Source organism: Heterodontus francisci, chromosome X (genome assembly GCF_036365525.1).
Source record: "Heterodontus francisci isolate sHetFra1 chromosome X, sHetFra1.hap1, whole genome shotgun sequence".
NCBI lineage: Eukaryota > Metazoa > Chordata > Chondrichthyes > Heterodontiformes > Heterodontidae > Heterodontus > Heterodontus francisci.
In genome coordinates, this window is record NC_090421.1 from 13,813,518 (window position 1) to 13,841,093 (window position 27,576).

Here is a 27,576-nt window from a genome sequence, read left to right on the forward strand (position 1 = left end):
AGGAGTCTTTAATGAACCTACCTGCAATTAGTGATAGGGTTCCTGGGATGGGGCAGGGTTAAGTCATCCCATGTGAGTGTGCAGCTAAATAAGAAAGAAGAGTGTGTGGGTGTACGTCAACACTCCAGTGCAGAGCAATTAAGCAACATAAGCACGTATCTTGACAAATGTTTGAAGGGTGTTGAATTTCCTCCCATTTCTGCATTGATTCCTCAGCCACCTCTTTCCAGGCCATTCTGACTGCTCCTTGCTGAGGAGTGGGAGGGGTAGGGGGTCTCCACCTTACCCAGGAATGGCATGTTCTCTTGCCCTAACCCTCTCTCAACATGACCCCCAGAACCGCACCCCCCTACCGGGGAAGCATCCTGTCCTGCCTCCATCCTGAGGGAAATGTTGGAGTTCTGGTCCATTTCCTTGAAGACTCTCAGTAGCACCAGAATAAAAAAGGAAACTGTTTCCCCTGAGCAGGACGTACCAGGCACAGCTTTAAAGTACAGCATCGGTACTTTTCAAACCCTGCGCTGAAGACGCCCAACAGCTGGGCTGCCAGTGTATTGCGCAAAGTGTGGTGGATGCCCAACAGCGGTATGCCCATGAGCAGACCTCCCAAAACCTGGGGAGGTCTCAGTGCGCCAGTGGTGGAAACTGCGATGCGCAAAGTGCCGGCAAGTGTGCCAGGAACGCAATTTCAGCCCCAGGGTATGCAAATTGAATGCACTGGATGTCCTGGGTAACTGTAACTCTTTCCTGTGCTTTGCAGCCTGCGCAAATGGTTGATGAAGAACTTGATAATCCCAAGCCTGGGGAAGAGCACGGGTCAGGAGGTAGGTCTGGGGCCAGTAGCAGCATTGCATGTAGGTGTAAGAATGTTCATTTGCAATAAATGTAATTTACAGACCAAACTCAAGATCACCTTGACCCTTGGATCAGTTGTCTGCCACAAAACCCGTCCAGAACAGCGTTAGACTCAATAGGACTCAGTGAAGTGGTCCGTGGTAAATGAGCAATCAGCTGATAATATTTAACTGTCGAATGATCCTCCTTTTTAACTGAGAAGACGGGCACCATTTCAACCTTGCCATTTTGAAACGTATCAACCCATTTCAAAAACCACCAGCAGAAATAACTACATGGGGGCAAAATTCAACTTCAGCGTCAGATCCCATTTTATACCCTGTCCACTTTACGCCCGGCACATTTTATGCCCTGCCCATTGTACACCCTGATGCCCATTACGCCAAGTCCATTGAAGTCACTGGAATGAAAGAAGTGGGTGGGGCATTAACGGATGGCCAATCTGCTACTGTCCGTCTTTCACACCTTCTCAATACATTCTCAGTTTGTAAAATGCGTGACCAGATGAGAAGGGGAGATTCTGTTGTCCTGGACAAGAATTCTTCTGCATTCACTCCCCATTCCCATCCATTTACCTGCCCTTGTGAGGTGTAATGTACAATACAGCTAACTCAGGGCCACACTGTACCTGACCAGAAGTGGTTGGGCATTTCTGGGAACAGTTAGATTTGAGGGTTTAAATACCCTTAATACCAATTGCAATCGACAGGAAAAACAGAAGTTATCTGAAAGTTAATGAGTGAGAGTTCTTTCTTTAAGAGAGATGGTAAGGTACTGCAGTGAATAAAACAGAGAGACTCTGCCACAGTGAGGGCAGCTGATATATCAGTGATGCTGTGGACCGACCTCATAGGATCCTGCACTAGGGAGGTTACTGTGCTACTTTCAGGGCTCCGAGAGTGAAGGCCTGCAAGGCTGCTCTTGTGTCCCAGCCGGAGAGTATCACAGTCGAAGACCTCACGTAGACATTCGTCCTGTCGTTTGATGCTTCCAAAAACTGCTGATGGAAATAAAGAGAGTTACCCACCAATAAACGAGTATGAGACCCGCAAAGCCACGCTCCAGTAATTCACATTTGGTTGAATGTTTTCTTTTTATCTAGTGTTGGCGAATTTCCAAATGAGAAGTTCAATTGAATTATTTTGAGTCTACGGATGAAATGATTGCTTCCATTAAAACACGGCTGGTCCCTTACAGCCACCGGACCTCACTTTGAATGTGGCCCTAGCAGTAATGTTAAGTTTAGATGGCTCCTTGCATCTCCTTTGAATGAGGCGTTTTTATTCTGCGACTGGAACACCTCAGAAATAACAGCAATCTTGTGATTATTGCAGGTGGAGAGGCACCGGACAAAAAAGACAAGAATAATCCAGATGAGGCAAAGGTAACTCTGGGGCTCTGTCCAGACAGGTCCAAGGAACGGCTGACCAATTTTCCTGGACTGCCGAGAGGAAACTGGATAATAGAGCAAAGCTCTAATCTCTAAATGTCCCAAATAGTTGAAGTCATGCTAAATTTTCCATAAATCACTGGTTAGGCCTCAGCTGGAGTATTGTGTCCAATTCTGGGCCCAATACTTTAAGAAGGATGTCAAGGCCTAGAAGAGGGTGCAGAGGAGATTTACCAGAATGATACCAGGGATGAGGGACTTCAATTATGCGGAGAGGCTAGAGAAACTGAGATTGTTCTCCTTAGATCAGAGATTCAATAGAAGTATTTGTAATTATGCAGGGTTTAGATAGAGTAGAATAAGGAGAAACAGTTTCCACTGGAAGGCGGGTCGGTTACCAGAAGGCACAGACTTAAAGTGATTGGCAAAAGAACCAGGGGAAGAGATGAAAATTTTTTTAATGCATTGAGTTGTTGTGATCTGGAATGTACTGCCTGAAAGGGCGGCGGAAGCAGATTCAATAATTCAAAAGGGAAATGGATAAATGCTTAAAAAGAAAAAAATGACAGGGCTATGGGAAAAGAGTAAAGGAGCGGGGTTAATTGGATAGCTCTTTCAAGAGCCAGCACAGTCCTGATGGGCTGAATGGCCTCTTTCTGTGCTATAAGATTCTATGATTCTACCTTTTCTTGATTATCTACTTCTCCTGAAGTGAGCTTCCCCAATGCCCATCTCCTCCTAGCAAAGCCAAAAGAAAGGACTGAAGAATATCGTCATGGAATTGCTCTGGAATCAGAAGATTCTACACTTTGTAAACTTGAGGTCATCCAAAACACTGCCGCTCGTGCCTTACCTCGTACTAAGTCCTGTTCCCTATCACTCCTGTGCTCGCTGACCTACATTGTCTCCTGGTCAAGCAACCTCTTGCATTTTACAATTCTCATCCTTGTTTTCAAATCCCTCCATGGCCTCACCCCTCCCTATCTCTGTAACCTCCTCCAGCCTCTACAACCCTCTGAGATATCTGCACTCCTCTAATTCTGGCCTCTTGTACATCCCTGATTTTAAACGCCCCACCATTGGTGGCTGTAACTTCAGCTGCCTTGGCCCTAAGCTCTGAAATACCCTTCCTATATCCCCTCCACCTCGCTTTCCTCCCTTAAGACGCTTCTTAAAACCTACCTCTTTGACCAAGCTTTTGGTCATCGGACCTAATATCTCCTTATGTGGCTCAGTGTCAAATTTTGTTTTATAATGTTCCTGTGAAGTGCCTTGGGACATTTTATTCCATTAAAGGCATGAGATAAATGTAAGTTGTTGTTGATTGTAGTTTGGTGCATATTTTAGACTGGCATGATACCTCCCTGAGTTTCCCTCAAACTGTGCTCCAACCCTAATTTTCTTTCTGATTCTTCCCTATTTAAATTACAGTATCTACTGAAGGTCTTGCATTCGAGGGGCTGGGGAGCAGTGGGCATGGGATAGCTGATTGGGGACATGCGGATATGGTAGGGAGTATGGGATATGGGAATGGCAGGCGAAGGGTATAGGATAGGAGAAAGGGGTATAGGATAAAGGTAGGAGATAGTGGGTATGGAATAGGGGACAAGGGTTTAGGATAGGGGCTATGGGGAAAGACCAGGGGATTGGGACTAATTGGATAGCTCTTCCAAAGAACATGATGGGACGAATGGCCTCCTTCTGTGCTGTATGATTCTATGATATTCCTGGCCCTTGGCCTGCTACTTCATTCAGTTCCCTGCTCCAGTACAGAGCCAGCATGGTTGCCCACTATACGGGTAAGTTTTAGAGCTGAACTCTCCTGGCATGATGGCATATGTGCTGGCAAAGTGGGTGCGTCTGAGTTGCCAGTGTGTAATGTTCCGAGTATCAGATAAGAAATTGTGGGGGGGGGTGGGTCCCGCCCGAGAATACTAAACTCTAGCATTCCGCCAATCATCTTTGGCTCTTTAACTATCATCTACTTGATGCCAATGAAATTCTTTTGTCCACCAACTTCATGGAGGTGTTAGCCTGTTTCAAGGGTGAAATTATGAGGACAAGTCACATAAACTACCACGAGTTTTGTAGGCTGAGGGGTGATCTGATCGAGGTGTTTAAAATGTTAACAGGATTCGATAGGGCAGATATGGAGAAACTACTTCCTCTGGTGGGGAAACCCAGAACATGACAGGCCAATCTTAAAATGAAAGCTAGGCCACTCAGGAGAGAAAAACCTTTTTGTACAAAGGGTAGCGAAAATCTAGAACCCTCTCCCCAAAAGGCTATGGATGTTGGGGATCAATTGGAGCTTTCGAGACTGTGATTGATAGATTTTTGTTTGGTAAGGGTATCATCAAGGGTTATGGAATTGATGTACAGATCAGCAATGATGTGATTAACTGGCAGAGCAGACTCGAGGGGCTGAATGGCCTACTCCAGCTTCTGTGTTTCCATGGTCATGGGTTAGGACCAACATTAAAATAATGGCAAGAGGACTTTCATTCGCCTTCAGGCACTGATACTTAAAGAGCCAGATTTCATGGTGCTCATCATTGGCTTGCAGTTCAACCCTGCCCTCATCCCCTACTTAAGTATAGAACCTGCTTGGAGACTGCGCTATAGCCTGAGTCTTAATGTTTGCCTCCAGCTGTGCTCTCACTGTTCTCTATTTCAGTGCATTCTATAAAGTGACCTGGTAAGTAGTGTTTACTAATGCTTTTTCCAGTGGGTACGTGCAATGTGTGGTCTTGAGCTCCAGAAGCCAGAGTGATCCCTGGTCCATTCTAGGGCCTGGGCCGATCTCAGTCCAAGTAGGCCCAGAGGGGAAGTACAGGCTTTCCCTTCGCCCCAGGCAAAGAAGGAGAAAAATCAGCCAGAACCCCTGCTGCAGGTTGCTACCCTGTGACTGTGATACCCCTTTACCTCCAAATAGCCTGTCAACAGCCATTATCTCGGCTCTCAAAGAATGGCCACTTGCTGGAGGGCAGCTAGCACCAGTAGTATCATATCATAGCACAATTCCAGAGAGGAGGAGGGAATGTTGGAGAAAAAAAAACCCAGTTAAAGTCCAGCCACATGTATGTGTTCAGTCCAGAAATGCTGATTCTTTCCGCTCATATTCTCATACATAAAATGTTTCAACTATTGTCTTCTTTTCTCCTTGGACAGAACAAAAAGCCGCAGCCAGGTATGCGAGGCGGCTTCGCACAGACTCACTATTTCGTAGCATTGTACAGATACAAAGCACAGGAGAAGGATGATCTGGATTTCCAGTAAGTTCTACCTCGGCACATCTTCTGATATCTTTTATTCTGGGCTTCATGCAGTTCTTTTGTGCAAGACTCGTCAATCAGCCCTGAACGAGGGAGCGTACCCATCATGCTCCTTTTTAAAGAGCAAGCCTTGCTATCATTTTTAAAGATGGACCCTCCCCTCAGGAGCCCTTTTAAAAATGCATTTAGTTTACCGAGTTACGACTAACTAATTTTGGTGATTTAAGATGATTAAGGATTGGTGGGGACATGAGGAAAAACTTTTTCACCCAGAGGGTGGTTGGTGTCTGGAATTCACTGCCAGGGACGGTGGTGGAGGCAGAAACCCTCAATTCTATTAAAAGGCACCTGGATATGCACCTGAAGTGCTGTAACCTGCAAGGCTACGGACCAGGTGCTGGAAGGTGGGATTAGAATGGGCAGCTCGTTTTATCAGGTGGCACAGACATGATGGGCTGAATGGCCTCTTTCTGTGCCGTAACTTTTATACGGTTCTAATGTTTTGGTTTGAGTTTTAATGACAACCCTTTCTATGATTCTACGAGAGCTGGAAAGTGGGATTAGGCTGGATAGTTGTTTTTCAGCCGGCACAGACATGATGGGCCTCCTTCTGTGTCGTACGTTTCTATGATGTCGAATTCCCACCGTTTTCTGTTCTTATTTCAAAAGTCCACATTTGCAACCTCTCCTTTATATTTAACCTCAGGTTATTATTGGGTGTTCAGCTCGACTGAGGACTAATACTTCCAGTATTACATACATTATGGTTGGATGCATGGGTGGGCGGGTTGATGGCGTGAGAGACAGGCAGCTGGGTGGATCAAAGGCAGGATGAGTCAGTGTGTGGGTAAGTGGACGGATTGATGGGTGTTTGGGTGGGTGCCTGGATGATTGTTGTGATGGATCAGCCAATGAGTGTGTGTCTGCGTGTCTTTTTCCTGTTCTATTTATTTAATTAATATTTACAAAACGTAGATTAGGTGGCAAAAGGTGACTATTTTTTCCAAAAGATCTAAATACAGAGTGCAGTAATGTTCCTTCTCTTCCCTCTTGCCATCCATTTTTCATTGGCTGAGAATGGGCTTGGAAAGACTGGTTTCTCCTACCACCTGAAAGTCTAGGTAATGGAGATCCTAGAGGTCACCAGGTCAATCTGTGACACATTTTTTAAAAAACTCTTCAAAGAGCAGTGAGGATCTGCTGACTGATACACACAGCAGCAACTTCTGAAAGCTGATGGCGTCTGGAAGATTAAACTCAACTGAGGCACCTGAAGGGTTAAGGTTAGAGCTGCAATCGCAATGATTGGAGACTGTGCGAGGCTGAGCTACACACAGGGGTTGCCAATCCTCCAGGAAGGTCCTGGAGTTTCCAGGAATAAAGAATTAATCTCCTGGACACTGGGAAAAAGATCATGGGGCATTTAAAAAAATGCTGTGGTTTTTTTTTCATTTTCTTTGAACACGTTTGTTTATTTGTTATAAAAATATTAGAGATTGGGGGAAAAGGGCTGTTTGACTGGTGGGTGGTCATATGATGAAAGATGCAGGAATATGTCCAACCAGAATTTGCAACTCTAGCCGCGCACAATTGTAGCTCATGGAGAGGTTGCATCGGGCAATTAGTTTGGAGTTGAAAGCAGAATTCTAATAGTGTTAAGGGTGTGCTCTAGATGTTCAAGGAATGGTGACTGGCAGTCCTGATTCAGTAATACAATACTCAAGGCCTAACTCATACTTTCTTTTACAGTGCAGGGGACAGAGTCACTGTCTTTGACGACTCCAATGAGGAATGGTGGAAGGTAAGTTGTGTTATAGAGGTACTGTAGACTTACTCCTCACAATTCATGCAAATGCGCGTCGCACATCCCCTGGACTGAAGTAGTGCTGCATGGCTTCAGTAATGAATATGTTGAGGCGTTTGCATGAAATTCCTCTGTCTGTTGCTGTAAAGAAAGGTTTCACACTCTTAGCAGTTAAGAAGTTTCATCCTGGCTTTGCGGAGGCTTAAGCAGTGTTTTATAAAAGTTTAGAATAACCTCCTTGTTTTTGTATCCACAGTCCATATACACAATATCAACCACAGTACCCTCATCAATCCCTGTTACTTCATCAAATCACTCAATCAAGTTGGTCACACACCATTTTCCTGGCTGTCTTTTATTAGCCCTATGTTTGCAAGCGAAAATTAATTTTGTCTCAGATTATTGTCTCCAAAAGCTTCCCCATCACTTTTCTACTTTGAATGCTGCCAACCTTTTAAGTCTCTAATTTTTATCCTATCTAATCTCTTGACTACCTCCTTTATGAGACATTGGCAGCATCCTCTTCTTTAGTGAAGATAGTTGCTCATTTAGTATCTTAACCATGCACTCTGCTTCGACAAGGTCTCATTTTTGATCCCTATTCACCCCACCCTTCCTTTGACTACCCTTTTACTATTTATGTGTTGATAAACGAATTTTGAATTCCCTTTTATGTTAGCTGCTGATCTTTTCTCATACTCTCTCTTTGCCTCTCTTATTTGCTTTTTCAGATCTCCTTTGTACATTCTATATTCAGCTTGGTTCTCCATTGTATTATTAACCTAACATGCATCATTGGGCTGAAAACACACTGAGCAAAAAAGTTCTCGTACATATTTCAGGAGTTCCTCTTCCTCTTTGCCCTTTACACTGTTACTATTCCAGTCTATATTAAGATAATTGAAGTCCCCTATTATCACTACTCTATAGTTCTTGCATCTTTCTGAGATTTACCTGCAAATGTGCTCCTCTATCTCCTTCCCACTATATGGTGACCTATAGTATACACCCAGTAGTGTAATAGCTCTTTTATTGTTTTTTTAAATTCTGATGAAGTAGATTCTATCTTGTTAGTTGTGTTTAATTGTATGCAGGTGGTGGGCATTAAATGGAGATTCACGTGTGCTCCTATAAATAGACACAGACTGAAACTGTGGTTATTGGGTTAAGAGCTGCATGCTTGTAATGTGTAACTAGAATAATAGTGTCATTATGCACAGGAGGAGGTCATTCAGCCCATCGAGTCCATGCTTGCTCTCTGTACAGCAGTCCGGTCAGTCCCATTTCCCCGCTGTATTCCCTCAAGTGCCTAAGCAACTTCCTTTTGAAATCATTCATCGTCTGTGTTTCCACCACCCTCATAGGCAATGAGTTCCAGGTCATTACCACTCGCTGCATAAAAAGTTTCTTCCTCACATCCCCCACTGCATCTCTTGCCCAAAACCTTCAATCTGTGTCCTCTAGTCATTGTATCATCAGTTAATGAGAACAGTTTTTCTTTGTCTACCTTATCTAAACCTGTCATAATCTTGTACACCTCTATCAAATCTCCCCTCAATCTCCTTCGCTCCAAGGAGAACAACACCAGCTTCTCCAACCTAACCTTGTAGCTAAAATCCCTCATCCCTGGAACCATTCTGGTAAATCTCCTCTGCACCCTCTCAAGGACCCTCACATCCTTCCTAAAGTGTGGTGACTAGAGCTGCACGCAATACACCAGTAGTGGCCTAACCAGAGCGTTATACAGGTTCAATGTAATTTCCCTGCTTTTGTACTCAATATGTCTATTTATGAAGCCCAAGATCCCATATGCTTTGCTAACCGCTTTCTCAATATGTCCTACCAGCTTCAAAAATCTATGCACATGCACCCCCAGGTCCCTCTGTCCCTGTACACTCTTTAGAACTGTTCCATTAAGTCTATATTGTCTCTCCCTATCCCTTCTGCCCAAATGCATCACCTCACACTTCTCTGCATTAAATTCCATCTGCCACTTGTCTGCCCATTTTGCAAGCCTATCTGTGTCCTGTTGCAATTGATTATTGTATCATCCTCACTGTTTACCACTCCTCCAAGTTCAGTATCATCGGCAAATTTTGAAATTTTACTCTGTATTCCAAGATCCAAGTCATTTATAATATAGCAAAATATAAGCAGTGGTCCTAGCACTGACCCTTGGGGAACACTATTGTCTACCATCCTCCAGTCTGAAAAATAACCATTTACCACCACTCACTGTTTTCTGTTCTTAAGCCAATCTTTTATCCAAGCTGGCACTAACCATCCTCAATTTTGTTAACCAGCATTTTATGAGGTACTTTGTCAAAACGCTTTCTGAAAATCCATAGAGACAACATCCATTGCATTCCCTTCATCAACCTTTGTTACTTCATCAAAAAACTCAATTAGAATAGTCAAGCATGATCTGCCTTTTACAAATCTGTGCTGGCTCTCCTTAATTAATTCAAACCTCTCCAAGTACCTGTTGACTTTTTCCCTGATTATTGTTTCTAAAACCTCACCCACCACTGATATTAAACTGAGCAGCCTGTAGTTACTAGGAATGTCCTTACACCCTTTCTTGAATAAGGGTGTCACATTTGCCACTGTCCAATCCTCTGGCACCTCCCTGTATCTAGGGAAGATTGGAAGACTATGACAAGCCCTTCCGCTATCTCCACCCCCTCTTCCTTTAGCAACCTGGATTGCAAGTCATCCGGACCAGGTGACTTATCCACTCTAAACATAGTCAGCCTTTTCAGTCCATGCTTCTTATCAATTTTCACCCCATCCATTACCTCTACCATCTCCGTTTCTACTGATATTTTGTCAGCATTCTTTTCCTTAGTAAACACTGATACAAAGTACTCATTAAGTATTCTAGCCTTGCCCTGAAACTCTAAGCATATATCACCCTCTTTGTTCCTAATTGACCTCAGCCCGCCTCTTATTACCCGCTTACTATTTACATGCCTGTAGAACATTTTTGGGTTCCCTTTTATATTAATTGCCATTCTATTTGTATGTTCTCTGTTTGTCAATCTTATTTTCCTCTTCACTTCCCCTTTCAACTTATTGTATTTGCCCTAGTTCTCGCTTGAAGAATTCATCTGACACGCATCATACAGCCTCTTTTTTTTTGTTTCATCATATTCTGTATCTCCCTCGTCATCCAAGGAGCCCTGGCTTTGGTTCCCCTACCTTTCACCCTTGTTGAAATGTTCCTAGCCTATACCTGAAACATCTCCTCCTTAAAGTAAGCCCTTTGGTGCCATGGTCTGGACTGCACTCCTTCAAAGTGTCGTCACTCCCAGCAATCTCCGAAGTTGAGTACTGGTTTGAGAATGGCACACGACTCGAAGATTCCTGCACTTCCTGCTCTTCCAGATGGCCACTCTCCTGAACTTTCACCCTCTGTGGGGTGACCACCTCCTGGAACGTATGATCCATGGAGTGTCTGATTAAGGTGAACAGGTCTTTGACGGCACCCCTTTGCTTTGAGAGAGGAGTGGTTAAGAGGTGCCCCATGTCTGGCCAGTTATATGCCTTCTGTGTGGCGCCTTTCCTGTTGACACGTTGACGGGACTGGCTTTGCACAGGCCGAACGTGGAAGTCGTCCTCGCAGCTTACGCCGATCCCGTTGACCTGCGGAGGATGCGTGAGTGTTAACAGGTCGACTCTGCGGCATCCTCTGCCAGGATCAACTGGGAAAAACGTTCTGGACTCCTGGTGGGTCAGTGGCGGCTGGACTCCCTGCCGGAGGAGCTCGGGCATTTTGCCTGGAGCACCACCCACCTCCTCTACCTGACAGTCTATCTTAGTCCTGCTGTGGATGCCTGGTGAGCAAACTGGTAAGAGCTGGAGGTGAAAGTCACCACTCGCCTAGGGGGGCGCTGGATAGGACTGCTCAGAGTGGTGCCCTACAGGGGTAAGCACTGGTCATAAACCAACTGGTGGCCACTGTGCTGTGGTACCAGTTGGTCACTATGATCCCTCCCCCTGAGTTTGTCACCAAGGTACAGAAGAAACTCATCGACTTCTTCTGGGACAAAAGGCCACACTGGGGGCTGGATTTTGTTGTCCTGCCACCAGGAATGGCAGCTGGTGCAGAAAATGGTGGCCACCCCGCACGGGAGCCGCGCCGCTGCGCTCCTGCGATTCTGTGCTGGGCAGGCACTTAGCACATTGATGGTGGTGGGGGTGGCCTCAGCAACGCCGTGAATGGCATAACCTGATTCGTGAGCAGGTGCTGGTGCCACTGTTAAAAGGCTGCCAGCCCTGCAAACTTTTTGCAGAGTTGCCCCCATTCCCCCCGCTCCCCCCCCCCTCCAAGTATACACTGAATGCAGAGTTAACCCCTTCCGCCCCTCCATCTATACTCAGAATGCAGCGGAGACCCCTGACAGGAAAGCGAAGGTGGGTTCCATGGCGGACGCTGCTGCTCCAATTCTCCGGCCTTCCCCAGCCCCCCCCTCCCATCCCCCGACCCCGCCACGTAACCCGACATCGGGCTGAGCACAAGATCCAGCCCAGGGTCTCTGTTAGCAATACCAAAACTTGGTTTGACTGTGAATCACATGCAGCATGGTTGTCATGAGTGTGCAGGATGTATAGAACAGCAGCACTGCAGTGCAAATAGGATATTCGTGACTGATTGCAGTCGTAAATGTATCTGACTCAAGCAACCCTCCATTTCAGGGGAGAATCGGCGAGAAGGCTGGATACTTCCCAGCAAACTACATCATAAGAGTTCGTGCAGGAGAACGTGTTCATAAAGTTATCCGGTCATTTGTTGGCAACAAGGAAATGGGCCAGATTACCCTGAAGAAAGATCAGGTACGTTAAGTGGAAGAGAGTAGCTGCAGTCAAGTAGTTCTGATGAAGGGTCACTGACCTGAAACGTTAACTCTGCTTCTCTCTCCACAGATGCTGCCAGACCTGCTGAGTATTTCCAGCGTTTCTTATTTTTATTATAGCTAAAGTAAACATTAGTCCCTTAGAGGATGAGACTGGGGAATTAATAATGGGAAACAAGGAAATGGCAGAGACTTTGAACAAATATTTTGTATCCGTCTTCAAGGTAGAAGACACTAAAAATATCCCAAGAATAGTAGAAAACCAGGGGGCGAAAGGGAGTGAGAAACTTAAAAGAATCATTATTAATAGGGAAAAGGACTAGGCAAACTAATAGGTGACAAGTCCCCTGGACCTGATGGCCTGCATCCTAGGGTCTTAAAAGAGTGACTGCAGAGATAGTGGATGCATTGGTTGTAATCTTCCAAAATTCCCTGGATTCTGGAACGGTCCCAGTGGTTTGGAAAACAGCAAATGTAACGCCCCTATTCAAGAAAGGTGGGAGACAGAAAGTAGGAAACCATTATGTTTGACAACTTTATTAGAGTTCTTTGAGGATGTAACAAGCAGGGTGGATAAAGGGGAACCAGTAGATGTAGTGTATTTGGATTTCCAAAAGGCATTCAATAAGATACTATATCAAAGGTTAGTGGACAAGATAAGAACTCATGATGTTGGGGGTAATATATTAGCATGAATAGAGGATTGGCTAACTAACAGGAAACAGAGTCAGGATAAATGGGTAATTTTCAGGTTGGCAAACTGTAACTAGTGGAGTGCCACAGGGATCAGTGCTGGGGCCTCAACTATTGACAATCTATATTAATGACTCAGATTAAGGGACCGAGTGTATTGTAGCCAAATTTGCTGATGATACAAAGATAGGTGGGAAAGCAAGTTGTGAGGAGAACACAGAGAGTCTGCAAAGGGACATAGGTAGGTTAAGTGAGTGGGCAAACATTTCGCAGATGGAGTATAATGTGGGAAAATATGAGGTTGTCCACTTTGGTGGGAAGAATAGAAAAGTAGAATATTAAAGGGAAAGCGACTACAGAATGCTGGGGTACAGAGGGATCTGGGTGTCCTCGTACATGAATCACAAAAAGTTAGCATGCAGGTACAGCAAGTAATTAGGAAGACAAATGGAATGTTGGTATTTATTGCAAGGGGAATGAAGTATAAAAGTAGGGAAGTCTTGCTACAACTGTACAGGGTGTTGGTGAGACCACACCTAGAGTACTGTGTACAGTTTTGGTCTCCTTATATAAGGAGGGATGTACTTGTATTGGAGACAGTTCAGAGAAGGTTCACTGGGCTGATTCCTGGGATGAAGGGGTTGTCTTATGAGGAAAGGTTGAACAGGTTGGGCCTATACTCATTGGAGTTTAGAAGAATGAGAGGTGATCTTATTGAAACATATATGATTCTGAGGGGGCGTGACAGGGTAGATACTGAGAGGATGTTTCCCCTCGAGAGGAGTCTAGAACTAGGGGGCACAGTTTCAGAATAAGGAGTCTCCCATTTAAGACAGAGATGGGGAGGAATTTCTTCTCTCAGAGGGTGGTTAATCTTTGGAATTCTCTACCCCAGAGAGCAGTGGAGGCTGGGCCATTGAATATATTCAGGGCTGAGTTAGACAGAGGGAGTCAAGGGTTATGGGGGGCAGGCAGGAAAAGTGGAAATGAGGCCAGGATCAGATCAGCCATGATCTTATTGAATGGCGGAGCAGGCTTGAGGGGCCGAATGGCCTACACCTGCTCCTGTTTCATTTGTTCTTACAGTAATTCAAATGCCCTTTAACACTTGTCCCCATGCCCATTGTTAAGGGACCACTTCTACAGGCAAACTGCATGCTTCCTATGAACCCAAACATGACCATAAGGGGCAAGTATTCCAGGAAGTGGTGAACCCTGGCTGAAAAATGAAGTCCATACACTCTTGCTACACTAACGATTATAATACAGGCCACCTGTTACCCCCTTCAATAGATGGACAAACAACACTCTGACAGCCTGTATTTCTCAGGCTTTAAACTGCGAATCCGGTTTATTATGAAATCAATTTTAACAGGAGCTATGGTAAACACAGGTTTCACTGGATTAAAAAGTTTACCAGAAAGACAGGGACATAGGTATACGTTATGAAAGCACAGACCTGGCTGAAAGGGTGGTGGAAGCAGATTCAATAGTCACTTTCAAAGGGGAATTGGATAAATACTTGAAGGGCAAAAAGTTGCAGGGCTATGGGGAAAGAGCAGGAGGGAGTGGGATTGATTGGATAGCTCTTTTAAATGGCCAGTACAGTCACAATGGACCGAATGGCCTCCTTCAGGGCCGTGTAATTCTATGACTCTAGACTACAAATCACTGCTTCTCGCAATAATTTGCTGACCTCTGGAATCAATTGCCAGCTTGTGCAATGAGTGCAGAATCAGTGTAAATGTTCAGGGGGGGCTGCACAAGCTCCTGAGAAACGCACATGTCTCTACCTCTGGATCGCAGGTGAGTTCACTGAGAGCTAAGGGGACCAATAATCTTGATCTCTTGCAGCTAGCTTGACCATCTTTGTAGACGAGAGAGGACTTTCCGTGACTTTACCTAAATTGGCCGAAAGCTTTTCCTCTGTATTTTCTTGGCTATTCCCAATACACTGCCTGATTGTGCAAGATGGTGGGGAACGCATGTTACGTTATGTCACAATGGGACAGCATCAGTGCACCAACTGGTCTTTCCTTCTCCTCCTGTGTCATGTGTTTACAAGTCGAAACTGGTACAAAGCAACACAAATGACTCGATGGTTATATGTGGCACCGGGTTTTCACTGACGTTTTCCCTAGCTCCTGTTTTGCCTGCTGAGCAATACAGAAATCCAGATCCTGAAGCCCAATTGCATCCCGTCTTTCCTCTGAAAATAAAATTGGGATGAGAAAAGAAAATCAGTTTGGGATTTAAAAAGATCAAAAGACTATTTCTCACTTTGGGATTCAAAGAGATTGGGCAGGTATCCCAGAAACTGCCTCCAGTTCAAATCATACAGCACAGAAGGAGGCCATTTGGCCCATCGTGCCTGTGCTAGCTCTCTGAAAGAGCTATCCAATTAGTCCCACTCTCCTGCTCTTTCTCCATAGCCCTGCAAATTTTCCCCTTCACGTATTTATCCAATTCCCCTTTTGAAAGTTACTATTGAATCTGCTTCCAGTGCCCTGTTAGGCAGCGTGTTCAAGATCACAACTACCAGTGTAAACAGCTTTTCCCTATTGACTCTCTTAAAACCCAAAATGATTTTGACCACCTGTCCTGGAATCAATCTAGTGAACCTCCTCTGAACTGCCTCCAATGCAACTACATCCCTCCTCAAGTAAGGGGACCAAAATTTATGCAATACTCCAGGTGCGGTCTCACTAATGCTTTGTACAGTTGCAGCAACACTTCCCTACTTTTATACTCTCTCTCTTCCTTTAGCAATAAATGCCAAAATTCCATTTGCCTTCCTTATTACCTGCTGCACCTGCATACTAGTTTTCAGCGATTCATGCACGAGGACACCCAGATCCCTCTGCACCAAAGCACTCTGAAGTTTCTCTCCATTTAGATAATAATTTGCCTTTCTATTCTTCCGACCAAAATGGATAACCTCACATTTATCCACGTTAAAATCCATCTGCCAAATTTTGGCCCATTCACCTAACAAAGAACAAAACGAAGAACAGTACAGCACAGGAACAGGCCATACGGCCCTCCGAGCCTGCGCCGATCTTGATGCCTGCCTAAACTAAAACCTTCTGCACTTCCGGGATCCGTATCCCTCTATTCCCATCCTATTCATGTATTTGTCAAGATGCCTCTTAAACGTCTCTATGGTACCTGCTTCCACCACCTCCCCCGGCAGCAAGTTCCAGGCACTCACCACCCTCTGTGTAAAGAACTTGCCTCGCACATCCCCTCTAAACTTTGGCCCTCTCACCTTAAACCTATGTCCCCTAGTAACTGACTCTTCCACCCTGGGAAAAAGCTTCTGACTATCCACTCTGTCCATGCCGCTTATAACTTTGTAAATTTCTATCATGTCGCCCCTCCATCTCCGTCGTTCCAATGAAAACAATCCGAGTTTTTCCAACCTCTCCTCATAGCTAATGCCCTCCAGACCAGACAACATCCTGGTAAACCTCTTCTGTACCCTCTCCAAAGCCTCCACGTCCTTCTGGTAGTGTGGCGACCAGAATTGCATGCAATATTCTAAGTGTGGCCTAACTAAAGTTCTGTACAGCTGCAGCATGACTTGCGTATTTTTTTACTCTATGCCCCGACCAATGAAGGGAAGCATGCCGTATGCCTTCTTGACTACCTTATCCACCTGCATTGCCACTTTCAGTGACCTGTGGACCTGTACGCCCAGATCTCTCTGCCTGTCAATACTCCTAAGGGTTCTGCCATTTACTGTATACTTCCCACCTGCATTAGACCTTCCAAAATGCATTACCTCACATTTGTCCAAATTAAACTCCATCTGCCATTTCTCCACCCAAGTCTGCAACCGATCTATATCCTGCTGTATCCTCTGACAATCCTCATCACTGTCCGCAACTCCACCAACCTTTGTGTCATCCGCAAACTTGCTAATCAGACCAGCTACATTTTCCTCCAAATCATTTATATATACTACAAACAGCAAAGGTCCCAGCACTGATCCCTGCGGAACACCACTAGTCACATCCCTCGATTCAGAAAAGCGCCCTTCCACTGCTACCCTCTGTCTTCTATGACCGAGCCAGTTCTGTATCCATCTTGCCAGCTCCCCTCTGATCCCATGTGACTTCACTTTATGTATCAGTCTGCCATGAGGGACCTCGTCAAAGGCTTTACTGAAGTCCATATAGATAACATCCACTGCCCTTCCTTCATCAATCATCTTTGTCACTTCCTCAAAAAACTCAATCCAATTAGTGAGACACGACCTCCCCTTCACAAAACCATGCTGCCTCTCGCTAATAAGTCCATTTGTTTCCAAATGGGAGTAAATCCTGTCCCGAAGAATCCTCTCTAATAATTTCCCTACCACTGACGTAAGGCTCACTGGCCTATAATTTCCTGGATTATCCTTGCTACCCTTCTTAAACAAAGGAACAACATTGGCTATTCTCCAGTCCTCTGGGACCTCACCTGTAGCCAATGAGGATGCAAAGATTTCTGTCAAGGCCCCAGCAATTTCTTCCCTTGCGTCCCTCAGTATTCTGGGGTAGATCCCATCAGGCCCTGGGGACTTATCTACCTTAATGCTTTGCAAGACACCCAACACCACCTCCTTTTTGATAATGAGATGACTGAGACTATCTACACTCCCTTCCCTAGGCTCATCATCCATCAAGTCCTTCTCCTTGGTGAATACTGATGCAAAGTACTCATTTAGTACCTCGCCCATTTCCTCTGGCTCCACACATAGATTCCCTTCTCTGTCCTTGAGTGGGCCAACCCTTTCCCTGGTTACCCTCTTGCTCTTTATATACGGATAAAAAGCCTTGGGATTTTCCTTAATCCTGTTTGCCAATGACTTCTCATAACCCCTTTTAGCCCTCCTGACTCCTTGCTTAAGTTCCTTCCTACTGTCTTTATATTCCTCAAGGGATTCGTCTGTTCCTAGCCTTCCAGCCCTTACGAATGCTTCCTTTTTCTTTTTGACGAGGCTCACAATATCCCGTGTTATCCAAGGTTCCCGAAACTTGCCAAACTTATCCTTCTTCCTCACAGGAACATGCTGGTCCTGGATTCTAATCAACTGACGTTTGAAAGACTCCCACATGTCAGGTGTTGATTTACCCTCAAACAGCCTCCCCCAATCTAAATTCTTCAGTCCCTGCCTAATATTGTTATAATTAGCCATCCCCCAATGTTGCACCTTCACCCAAGGACTACTCTTATCCTTATCCACAAGAACCTTAAAACTATGGAATTATGGTCACTGTTCCCGAAATGCTCCCCCACTGAAACTTCGATCACCTGGCCGGGCTCATTCCCCAATACCAGGTTCAGTACGGCCCCATCCCTAGTTGGACTCTCTACGTATTGTTTCAAGAAGCCCTCCTGGATGCTCCTTACAAATTCTGCCCCATCCAAGCCCCTAGCACTAAGTGAGTCCCAGTCAATATAGGGGAAGTTAAAATCACCCACCACTACAACCCTGTTACCTTTACATCTTTCCAAAATCTGTCTACATATCTGCTCCTCTACCGCCCGCTGGCTGTTGGGAGGCCTGTAGTAAACCCCCAACATCGTGACTGCACCCTTCCTATTACTGAGCTCCACCCATATTGCCTCGCTGCATGACCCCTCTGAGGTGTCCTCCCGCAGTACAGCTGTGATATTCTCCTTAACCAGTAATGCAACTCCCCCACCCCTTTTACATCCCCCTCTATCCCGCCTGAAGCTTCTAAAGCCTGGAACATTTAGCTGCCAATCCTGCCCTTCCCTCAACCAAGTCTCTGTAATAGCAACAACATCATATTTCCAAGTACTAATCCAAGCTCTAAGTTCATCTGCCTTACCTGTTATACTTCTTGCATTGAAACAAATGCACTTCAGACCACCAGTCCCGCTGTGCTCAGCAACATCTCCCTGCCTGCTCTTCCTCTTAGTCCTACTGGCCTTATTTATTATGTACTCCTCATTTATTTCACTTGCTGTCCTACTGCTCTGGTTCCCACCCCCCCTGCCACACTAGTTTAAACCCTCCCGAGTGACGCTAGCAAACCTTGCAGCCAGGATATTTGTGCCCCTCCAGTTTAGATGCAACCCGTCCTTCTTGTACAGGTCCCATCTGTCCCTGAAGAGATCCCAATGGTCCAGATATCTGAAACCCTCCCTTCTACACCAGCTGTTCAGCCACGTGTTTAGCTGCACTATCTTCCTATTTCTAGCCTCACTGGCACGTGGCACAGGGAGTAATCCTGTGTCTTTTAACTTTCTACCTAACTCCCTAAACTCCCCCTGCAGGACCTCATCATTCTTCCTGCCTATGTCGATGGTACCGATGTGTACCACAACCTCTGGCTGTTCACCCTCCCCCTTCAGAATGCCTCCTGTCCATTCAGAGACATCCTTGACCCTGGCACCAGGGAGGCAACATACCATCCTGGAGTCTCTTTCACGTCCACAGAAGTGCCTATCTGTGCCCCTGACTATAGAGTCCCCTATAACTATTGCTCTTCTGCACTTTGTCCCTCCCTGCTGAACAACAGTGCCAGCCGTGGTGCCACTGCTCTGGCTGCTGCTGTTTTCCCCTGATAGGTATCCCCCCAACAGTATCCAAAACGGTATACTTGTTAGAGAGGGGGATAGCCACAGGGGATTCCTGCACTGACTGTCTGCCCCTTCTAGCGGTCACCCATCTATCTGCCTGCACCTTGGGTGTAACCACTTCTCTAAAACTCCTGTCTATGACGCTTTCCGCCACCTGCATGCTCCGAAGTGCATCCAGTTGCTGCTCCAACCGATCCATGCGGTCTGTGAGGAGCTGCAACTGGGTACACTTCCTGCAGATGTAGTCGGCTGGAACGCTGGAAGCGTCACGGACCTCCCACATCTCACAGGTGAAGCACTTCACCCCTCTAACTGTCATTTCTAGCACTAATTAGTTAATTAATATAAAATAAATAAATACTTATTAAATCCTATCCATATCCATTTGTAAATTTCTTATTTCTTTATTGCAACTTACAATCCCACCTATTTTAGTGTCATCTGCAAATTTGGCTATAGTCCCTTCTATCCCTGCATCCAAGTCATTAATATAGATTGTAAATAGTTGGGGCCCGAGGACCGAACCCTGTGGCACCCCAGGAAAGGACCCATTTATCCCGACTCTCTGTTTTCTGTTGGTTAGCCAACCCTCTATCCAAGCTAATAAATTGCCCCTAACCCCATGTGATCTTACCTTGTGTATTAACCTTTTGTGCGGCACCTTATCAGGAAGTTAGGAGAGAAGTCAGGTGGAATGTTTTCATCTAAAGGGGAAGGGTTGTGGACTCGGTTACCAGGGAAGGATATTGAAGCAGGCAGTGTCAATGGATTCAAGAGAGAATTAGATGCATTTCTAGAAAGAAAAGAGATTGGGGGATATGGTGAGAACATGCGTAGCTGGGGTTGATCTATAAGTAAGGAACAAGCTTATTGAACCAAATGGCTTTTTGCTGTTTATCAGCTTTGTCAGAGAGCTCTTAGTTACTTAAAATCACATAATATAAAATTAGCAAAATAGCACATGGCACAGGCCTTTTTCTATATGTTAAGTTAGTTCCCACTGCCTACCAACTGGGGGTTGCATGGGGAGGTGGGACGTGGATTCAAATCAGCAAATGCCCCGCGTATTGAGCTTACAATTCCGACTACGCTATGGGAGCGCGCCGCGTGAAGGTGAGGCCGTTGCCTCACAGAAAGGGGAGTAAAACCAGAGGGAGGGGCCCCGTGAGCCATTCTCGCACACTACATCCAAGCAATTGGTTGAAGAGCAAGGCCTGAGAGTGGGTGACTGAACATGTTACGTTGATCTTTCTAATTGTTGTATTCTTCAACTTGTGGCAGATTGTTGTGCAGAAAGGAGAGGAGGTGAATGGCTACATCAAGGTGTTCACTGGCAGGAAGGTGGGAATGTTCCCTGCTGACTTCCTAGAAGAAATCTGAGCATGTGCAAGAACCAGGAGAAGAAGCCTTGAGATGGCTGTTCCAAACCTGTAACAGTGTCCAACTTCTCCATGTTTGAAGGAACCGCCTCAACCTGGCTGTCTGGAGGAAGTCGTATTTCATGGTTGTGTCCGAGCCAGCTGGAATGAATCTTCTAGTCAAAAATGGAGGACTGTTGCTCGGGAGATCTAAGCATACCTTGGTGTGTTAGGAAAACGTTATTTTGAAGATAAAAGGATAGCTGATTTTCTTTCTGTACTTAGGCTAGCACAAACTTGCCACCTTTGTGTGAGACTTCTCATTTTTAATTTTTGTTTCTCTTTGCAGGAATTTCTAAGAAAATATAAATGAATAGGTTGAGGCAAATGGTGACTGCATAGTTGCATAATCCATGCCCGTAACTGGAAGCATTTGTGGAATCTATTCGGCAAGAGTTGTTACTGAATGACAAAATGATGGATTTTTCAGGTCTGGCTTATTGACTCGGCCAAGCTGAATTGTTAAACTAAAAAGCATAATGGCATGGTCACATGCTAAAGTTAGGACTAGAATGAGGGCCAGGAGACTTCATTCAGAGCTGGGTCCATAGTCTTTAATGCCAATGCAAACTTTTAAAACTTAGCTGGCCCTTCCTTTACCTAAAGAACTTCATTCCCATTTGGAAAATAATGGACAACACTTATGACTCTTGGCTCGGGAAGCATTCCAGTCATGAAACTGATACTTTGACAGCTGTTGTAATGGAAGGAATGTGGGAATGCTTTATGGTGTCAATGGAGAGGGTTAGAGTGACGGATTTTTCCCTTAGCCTTCGGAATATGTTTCCCAAATGGAAAGCAGAGGAGAATCAAAAGCTACTGAAAGTATTGTTTTGACACCAGCAGCACTTAGTTGCACGCAAAGGGCCGTGTATTTTTCCGCAGCCACTGATTCTATGCTGGGGAGCTCAGTAAACCCATCTGTTGGCTTCAGGATAGGCTGTTGATCGAATGACACACTAAAGGAAATGGATACTAAGGTATGACCAGGCTAAGCATATTCCTTTTTGTGAAGGTAGTAAATAGGGAATTGGAGACATAGATCAGGTATATAGTGGAGGAGAAATGTGGTGATTCAGAATAGTTTCTGTTGGTTTTTGTGTGTGTGTGTGTGTGTGTGTGTGTGTGTGTGTGTGTGTGTGTGTGTGTGTGTGTGTGTGTGTGTGTGTGTGTGTGTGTGGTTACATCATTGGAAAGATCTTCGAACATACAGAGTGTCACTAGACACTGCACAATAGCTTTTCATTTTTTTCCACACCTCTATTATGGAATCTGTTGGCTGCTGTAATTTAGAAGCTAAAATATTTTCAGTTTTGCTGTGATAGTAGATTTATTTTTAGTCGCTTTGCGTGAGAGACCCTGCTTCTCACTTTGCATGACTCTCTTTTCAATTTACTTCTCCCAATTTAAATGCATGCCCTCTGGTCCTATTGGGCCCGACTCACCTTGAAGTAATGTTCACCTTATCTATCCCATTTAATACTTCCTATACCTCAATAAGGTCTCCTCTTCATCTTCCTTCCAATGGACTGTAGGGTTTAAGCTTCTTTAATCTTCCTCATGACCCATCCCTTTTACACTTGGGACTATTCTTGTTGCTCTCCCCTGCACCCTCTCCAGTGATGACCCTTTTGAAGTGTGCTGACCAGAATTGCACATCGTACTCCTGGTGAGGTCTGCCCAGTGCATTCTAAAGCTGCAGCATAACCTCTAGTGACGTGAACCCCAGCATTCTGCTTGTTTTTAATTGCTTCTCCAGATGTTATGATGTGGAATGCTCTGCCTGAACAGGTGATAGCGGCAGATTCAATAACAACTTTCAAAAGGGAATTGGATAAATGCTTCAAAAGGAAAATCGTGCAAGACTGTGAGAAAAGGGCAGTGGGGTTAATTGGATAACTCTTTCAAAGAGCCAGCACAGGAATGATGGACTGAAAGGCCTCCTTCTGTGCGTTTTGAGTCTATATCTCAGTATTGAAACTGAGGCGTGCACTGTCACTCCCTGGTCCCTTGTTAAGTTTCTTGATGCCACTCCATTCTTCATTGTACACCTCCTGCAAACAGTGAACCACATCTGAGTGCTGTCCTACATTACAACAGTGACGACACTTCGAAAGTACTTCATTGGCTGTAAAATGCTTTGGGACGTCCTGAAGTTGTGAAAGGTGCTATACAAATGCATGCATTTCTTCCTTTTTTTTTTCTCACAGCTCTTGCCTCTGACACCACTTAACAGCTTACCTCCCTCCCTCTACATAGCCCCTAGGGGCCTGGATGGTCCCCTCATGTCACAGTGGCCGTTATTCCACGAGCAGTAAGAACTCCGAAGAATTGAACTTAGCTGGTTTGAGCAATAAATCCCAGCATCAAAGAAAAGTGGAAAAACATTTAAAGTAGAGAAATATACAGGGCAGTAGGATTAGTTTTGGATTGCTCTATCAAAGGAGCTGCCACAAACATGATGGACTGAATGGCCTCCTGAGATGTAAATCTCAATTATTTCTATTTATTTTTTTTTATGGCCAGTTCACAATGTTCAGACATGGTAAGGAGTGAGCCAGATAACATCTGCAGATGGCTTTCAACCTTCCCCTTGACAAGTTCTGTCCTGTGCATGGAGTGGCTATGCCTCTTGTTTTTACAACCAATATGCAGTACCTTGCATTGAACTGCATTTGCCACTGAGCAGCCCAGGTTCAGGCCCTGTCATGCTCTCTTCGTAAGATCTTGGCTGCATCTTCTGAATCAATGCTTCACGACAACTTCTTGTCATTTAGGAATGTAACTATCTTGTATTGAGACTACCAGTGCAGACCATTTCTGTGTATCAGAAACTCAATGACCTAGAATTTCCTTGTGGATGGTACTGACTGGAGTTTCCATTGCACTTCTGACCAAGTTACACTGGTGGGACTGGAACATCTCCCAGGAAATTCCCGACTAGGGGAATTGATCTGTTGAAGGCTGCTACCTTAAAACTATCACCTGCCTTGTCTTTTTAGATGCTGGTTGACTTGTTGTGTAATTCTGCGATTTGGTAGTTTCTCGATTATCAGTGCTCGTTCAGTCTTTACTGTTTCTCTCGATTTTGTAATGTTTATTTCACATCGCCCATTTTTAAATAAATGATTTGCTTCTGTTCCTTTGAGCTTCCTTCCTCTGAGAGGTGGGAGAGGGCAGGATTTCCATGGAGGATTCTGAACTTTGACTGGAGATCAGCGGAAACCCAGAAGAAACAGAGTAAAGGGACATTCCGCCAATCTTTTGCGGAATATATGGCGGGAGATTAGGAGAACCCTGGCAGATTCCAGCCATCTGTTTTTCATCTCCTCATGATTGGGAATTTAGTACAAGGGGGTTCGATGGGGAATGAAATACATCCTCGTCTTTTGTGAGGCAGTTTGTCTATGCGCTGAGCCCAACTCCCTCATCTTTTTTAAAACTGGGGTTTCCTCTAGGGCTGCAATTGGTCAAATGCTCCCAGAATGTGCTGGACACTGCATCGAATTTACTGAGGTGCAGTTACACCCAAGTTTCCACTCAAACTCATTATCGTAAACCCGAATGTAAAGTCACTCATGAACCAGCTTTTTCGAGCATAATTGATTATTGACTGAAACGTGACCAATGGGGCCTCAGGATTACTGAGTTAGACTCATTTAAACTGAAAATGTGTTCCAAGAATTGCTGCAGCTGTAGAACCAGGCCAATCAGCGGTTTCAGTTGACTGCTGGTCAGTGCATTAATGATGGATTCATGTGAGCACGGGTGCCTGTGCACCCAGGATTCTGGGCGCAGTGTGATGAGTCACTTCTGAACTGGCACAGTCAGTGGAAACTCGCCATGTCGACCTGGGAGCACAGCCAGTTTTGTGGGTGGGAACAATTCTGGCGAAGGGACATTTGAAACTACGTAAAAGATTGCGGAAACTCCCGTACGAAGTGGGCACAACTCGCGATTAAAATTCCACAATCTTTTGCGCTGTTACATTTCATTCCACCGAGATTCTGCTGTTATCTGGGCAAAAATCATGCAGAAACTCCAGGCCTGAAAATGCATTTTTGGTGCTCTTTTAAGCTCAAAATGGGAAAAAGTCTGTTGGTTCACATAAGGATCTTTTGCATTACAATAATAACACAAATTACTTTGGTAAAGGGTTCCCCTGGTGACTCAGTGGGCACATGCAGTGTCGAGTGTGTTCGTGAGTTACACAAACCATTGATCTCTACTTGGGCCATGGCAGGGTTCTGGGCTGAGGAAAAATGGCAGTCAGACATAACCCCCGCTCCTGTTCACTAAACAGTGCCCATAGCTGGAAACCCCATGCATGTGCATATCTGGGTAGGACAGGTTGGGCTCTGGTTGAGATTACATAGGATATACAGCACATGAACAGGCCATCATCTAACTCAATCAGAATACTCCTTTATTCCCTTCTCCCTCATGTACTTGTCTAGTCTCCCCTTAAATACATCTCCACTATTCACTTCAACCACTCCCTGTGGTAGCGAGCTCCACATTCTCACCACTCTCTGGGGAAATAAGTTTCTTCCGAATTCCCTATTGGATTTCTTGGTGACTATCTTATAGCGATGGCCTCTAGTCATGCTCCTCCCACAAGTGGAAACCTTCTCTCTGGATCCACTCTATCAACACCTTTCAAAATTTAAAAGGCCTCTATTAGGTCACCCCTCAGCTTTCTCTTTGCAAGAGAAAAGAGACCCAATTGTCAATCCTTTCCTGATGTGTAGACCCAAGCATTTCTAGTATCATCCTTGTAAATCTTCTCTGCACCCTCTCCAGTGTCTCTACATCCTTTTCATGATATGGTGACCAGAACTGCATGCTGTACTCTAAGTGCCGTCTAACCAAGGTTTAATACAGGTTTAACACAATGTCTTGCCAGCTGCAGTTGGATAATCTACCCACACAGAGAATGGCCATGTCAAGTGAGACATGAGAGGGCTATAATGCTGAGTAGATGCATTAGTGATGGATGCAGAACAAGTTCCTGGAACAAGAAGAACTCCCCTGCTGTGAAACTCAGTTCCACCATGCTTGTCCCTTGGATCAATCATGTAGAAGCAGATGTGCACATCCAACACTCTCATTGCATTGCCAATCACATGATTGTATCCATCTCTATAGACAAACCTGGCCAGAGGTTTCACATGGCCTGTGATCCAGTATAGTACAGTGAACACCAGCAATATTACCACCGACAAGATCAAAGAAAGGCCCCCTCTGGTTTTGCGACTAATTAATGTCTCTCTCATTTCACTCAGTAGCAGAACAATAGATTTCATTTTCTGAAGTGGTTTAATCGCACTTGTACAGAAGGTAACGCTGGAAATTGGAGCTCACTGCCAGGTTTCTGGTTCTCTCCCCTCCCTCTCCCCTTGCCACCCCTCTCTCTCCTGCTCCCTCTTCCCCTCTCACTCGGTCCTCTCTTGCCCCTCTCTATCTCGCCCCCTCTCTCCTTCTCCTCCTTCTCCCCGCACACTGCTCTCCCCCTCTCTCACCACTCTCTCCTCTTTCCCTCCACCCCTCTATCGCCTCCCTCTCCCCTCTCTCCCCTTCCCTTTCCCCTCCCTTTCTCCCTCCCCTACCCCTCTCTCATCGACTGAGGGTGGTGCAGTTCTGTAGTATCACACACCAGGATGGTACAGGTCTATAGTATCACAACTCAGGGTGGTACAGGTCTATAGTAGCACACACCAGGGTAGTACAGGTCTATAGTATCACAACTCAGGGTAGTACAGGTCTATAGCATCACACCTCAGGGTGGTACAGGTCCGTGGTATCACAACTCAGGGTGGTACAGTTCTGTAGTATCACACCTCAGGGTGGTACAGGTCTATCGTATCACACACCAGGGTGGTACAGGTCTATAGCATCACACCTCAGGGTGGTACAGGTCTATCGTATCACACACCAGGGTGGTACAGGTCTATAGCATCACACCTCAGGGTGGTACAGGTCTATCGTATCACACACCAGGGTGGTACAGGTCTATAGCATCACACCTCAGGGTGGTACAGGTCCGTGGTATCACAACTCAGGGTGGTACAGTTCTGTAGTATCACACCTCAGGGTGGTACAGGTCTATCGTATCACACACCAGGGTGGTACAGGTCTATAGTATCACACATCAGGGTTGTACAGTTCTATAGTATCACACACCAGGGTGGTACAGGTCTATACTATCACACACCAGGGTTGTACAGTTCTATAGTATCACACACCAGGGTGGTACAGGTCTATAGTATCACACCTCAGGGTGGTACAGTTCTATAGTATCAGACACCAGTGTTGTACAGTTCTATAGTATCACACACCAGGGTGGTACAGGTCTATAGTATCACACCTCAGGGTGGTACAGTTCTATAGGATCACACACCAGGGTTGCACAGTTCTATAGTATCACACACCTGAGGGTGGTACAGGTCTATACTATCACACACCAGGGTTGTACAGTTCTATAGTATCACACACCTCAGGGTGGTACAGGTCGATAGTATCACACACCTGAGGGTGGTACAGGTCAATAGTATCACACCTCAGGGTGGCACAGGTCTATAGTATCACACACCAGGGTTGTACAGTTCTATAGTATCACACCTCAGGGTGGCACAGGTCTATAGTATCACACACCAGGGTTGTACAGTTCTATAGTATCACACCTCAG

General features: G+C 45.3%; 1 protein-coding gene across 1 annotated transcript in view; it reads left to right on the forward strand.

Annotated features, from left to right (window-relative positions):
* stac3 (SH3 and cysteine rich domain 3) overlaps window positions 1-20,850 on the forward strand; it is a 32,637-nt gene extending 11,787 nt beyond the window's left edge. Inside the window, exons 6-11 of the mRNA XM_068024799.1 lie at window positions 761-824; window positions 2,190-2,239; window positions 5,417-5,520; window positions 7,270-7,321; window positions 12,023-12,160; window positions 20,752-20,850. Coding sequence (XP_067880900.1) covers window positions 761-824; window positions 2,190-2,239; window positions 5,417-5,520; window positions 7,270-7,321; window positions 12,023-12,160; window positions 20,752-20,850 — 507 coding nt within the window. The remainder of the gene's footprint in view (window positions 1-760; window positions 825-2,189; window positions 2,240-5,416; window positions 5,521-7,269; window positions 7,322-12,022; window positions 12,161-20,751) is intronic.
* Window positions 20,851-27,576: the final 6,726 nt, after the last annotated feature.